The sequence below is a fragment of the Camelina sativa genome, chromosome 11, assembly GCF_000633955.1.
Source record: "Camelina sativa cultivar DH55 chromosome 11, Cs, whole genome shotgun sequence".
Lineage (NCBI taxonomy): Eukaryota > Viridiplantae > Streptophyta > Magnoliopsida > Brassicales > Brassicaceae > Camelina > Camelina sativa.
The window spans coordinates 23234398-23237363 of record NC_025695.1 but is presented as its reverse complement, the minus strand read 5'-3'; the positions used below and the strand labels follow the sequence as shown (position 1 = coordinate 23237363).

General features: G+C 35.7%; 1 protein-coding gene across 3 annotated transcripts in view; it reads left to right on the top strand.

Moving 5' to 3' along the window:
- Positions 318-2966, top strand: part of LOC104724097 (pre-mRNA-splicing factor 38B) — a 4675-nt gene continuing 2026 nt past the window's right edge. Inside the window, exons 1-4 of one of the 3 annotated variants that reach the window (XR_002034351.1) lie at positions 318-656; positions 1115-1223; positions 1572-1652; positions 2099-2152. Coding sequence is in view for 2 of the 3 variants with exons in the window: in XM_019233153.1 (XP_019088698.1) it covers positions 366-656; positions 1572-1652; positions 2099-2170; positions 2855-2966 (556 nt within the window). In the remaining variant the exon portion in view is untranslated. Of the gene's footprint in view, positions 657-1114; positions 1224-1571; positions 1653-2098; positions 2171-2854 lie in introns of those variants that run through there. The other 2 variants (XM_019233153.1, XM_010442543.2) reach the window with 2 other exon arrangements.

The window sequence follows — 2966 nt, the reverse complement described above, 5'->3', positions numbered from 1 at the left end:
TTAAACCGATTGATACACAGCCTTATCCTGAACGATTTGGTTTTGCTACTTCCTTAAGAACTTGATATCGAATTCCACTTTTTCTTATCTGGGATTGACGAAATTGAACTCCTTTGCCGTTTAATTTCGATATTGACATAGTTATTGCTTCGGCGATTTCTAGGGTTTCGTATGAAATCTAGAATTTTTATTTTGTGATGATTAGTTGGGTTTTGAGGATTTGTTCTTGTTTTTGTATGTATGGGTACAAATTGTCAAGCTTTATAGCTTGATGTATTTCCTAATGTGTTGACAATTTCTGTTTCAGGTTGTTTTGGCTCGTAGGCTAATTTTTTTTGTATCTCTCTGTATTTTTTTCGTAAAACATGGCGGAGATACAGACAAATGGAAGGGCATACGAGTCACTATTGGAAAAGGTTCTTTCGATGAACATTCTTTCTTCTGACTATTTCAAAGAGCTCTATGGTTTAAAGACTTATCATGAGGTAATTGATGAAATCTACAACCAAGTTAATCATGTGGAGCCGTGGATGGGTGGGAATTGCCGCGGTCCTTCAACAGCATATTGTCTTCTGTACAAATTCTTTACCATGAAACTTACAGTGAAGCAGATGCATGGGCTGTTGAAGCACACAGATTCTCCCTATATTAGGGCGGTAAGTGAATCTTTTTGACCATTTTTTCTTTTGCATTATTGACCTAGTAGAGCATATGTGAGGTGGAATTCATATGGATACTTGATAAAGTATGAGCTACCGCGATGCTATAACCTTGTCTTTTTTGGTTTTCTCAGTAGAATCTAGATATATGTCTTTTCATCTTCTGGTTTCTTTTTGATTTTCAGTAACATCTAGAAATCTAACGTTGTGTGCTGTTTGTTCCAATACCTGTTCATCCTGTTACTTTTAACCAGCCGAGTTATATTCTTAATTCCTCTTAGTCAATGTTAACCCGGAAAAGGTAGGTGTTTCCTTTGTTTGTCAAATAATGATAGAGCCTCTTAAAGTCAGGTAATAGCATTCTTTACCTCTGGGTTCCATCTGAAACTATTCTTTTCACATCCCGTATTGAAGGTATGAGCGTACACATAATTGTTCTCGTGTTTTCATAACAGATTTTCACATCTTCAAACAAAGTTGGGATGTCATTCTTTCTTAGAGTTGCTGAGAGTTCCCACCAAAATAAATAAGACCTTTCTTTGCTAGCAGTATCTGCAAATCAAGGTTTGAGGTGTTCTATTTTAGCTACTCTGTCTCTCTAGGATCACCTGTCTGCCTATCTAACAGTATATAAACTAGCGACTGTGACAAATAATCTGTATATGATACTACTTTACTCTTAGTTGGGCACTGGTGTTCCTGATAACGTTTTAGGATCTATGGGATATTTAGTGAGATAGTGCTTACATTTTTCCTTGGGTTTCTTGAAGTCATGCTTGTCTTGCATTTTATGGTTATGTTTTTCAACTTTGTGCTACGTCTGTTGCTTTGCGGTTTCCATGGTATAACTTGTCTGGTCTGTTTTGACATGTTCATTGCTTTTGATCTGACCGCAGAGATTTTAATGTGCAGGTTGGATTCCTTTATTTAAGATATGTTGCAGATGCAAAGACGTTGTGGACATGGTATGAACCATACATTAAAGATGATGAGGTAAGCATTTTTATGTTATGAAAGTAACATACAATTATAGGTATTATTTTACGATATCCAGCTCTCACGAAACACCATACGCAATTACCTATTCATGCATCTGGGTGCATTAAAGCTGCTGTGTCAGTCTAGCATCATTGTAGCTCTTGTTAGTAACTTAGTATTCTTACTTAGATAATCAGACAAGAAAGTTTGGAACCATAGAATAGAGTATGTCACTGACCTAATAGTTACAATTATAGTGGATTTGAATTCGTACTCTTTGGGTGGACTATCATAGAGATCCATGGGTCTTTTTAAGGATATATGGGATATGTGGCGTACTGCTTAGCTAATTTTGTGTCGTGGGTTCATGTTGTTATCATAATACACACTCCAACTTGTTTGAACATGGCTCTGCATTGGTATATACGCTTAACATGAATACTTATATACTTTACCTTCAGGAGTTTTCACCAGGATCAAATGGACGGATGACGACAATGGGTGTTTATATACGTGATTTGCTACTTGGACTGGTAAGTCACAAGCTGTTATAATACAAACTCAAATTTTCCTGTCTTCTATGAATTGTTCCATGGAAAAAGTATTTTCTGGCTGGGGTAGACTTGGATGCATCCTGGGTTGTTCATTGGGTCTTAAAATGTATAGATTTTATACTGAGAATTTAAAGTTATATTGAGATTCGTGGGTAAGCTTTTGTGTCACGATGTATATATACTTGGTACTTTATTGGTTTTGCTGTGCTGTTATTTGTCTTGTCAGGAAAGTATAAGCACTCTTTTAGTGACATAGTTGCTTGTTTAAATTGTTCTTAGTTACCATTTGATAATGGTCTTTGATATCTAAGGTCTGGTAGTGTGAACATTTCATTAGATTGGTATACCCTGCTACCTTTCTCTAAGATGACCCTAAGCTATGTTTTTGAAGAGCGTTAGGTAATTATCTGCTATAAGAATTTACTTCATTTTCGCATTAAAGTGAAGTCTAGATTTAAACAAACGAAATAGGGTTGTGTACCAGTGAATATGTATTCAATATTTTTTTTTTCTATCTGTTTTAGTAAATTATCCATTAGCATGACCGTAAAAGGTGTTTTATTAGTAGTCATTTATATATGCACATTTTTGAGAAATTTGATACTTTAATGTCTCCCTGATGTCAATTCCTGAATCTGACTTACTTTGTTGGTTTTCTTGCAGTACTACTTTGATACATTGTTTCCTCGTATACCTGTTCCTGTCATGCGCCAGATTGTATCAAATCTTGAGAAGATGAATCTGCCAACTAAACCTTCTGGATCAACCGGAGACA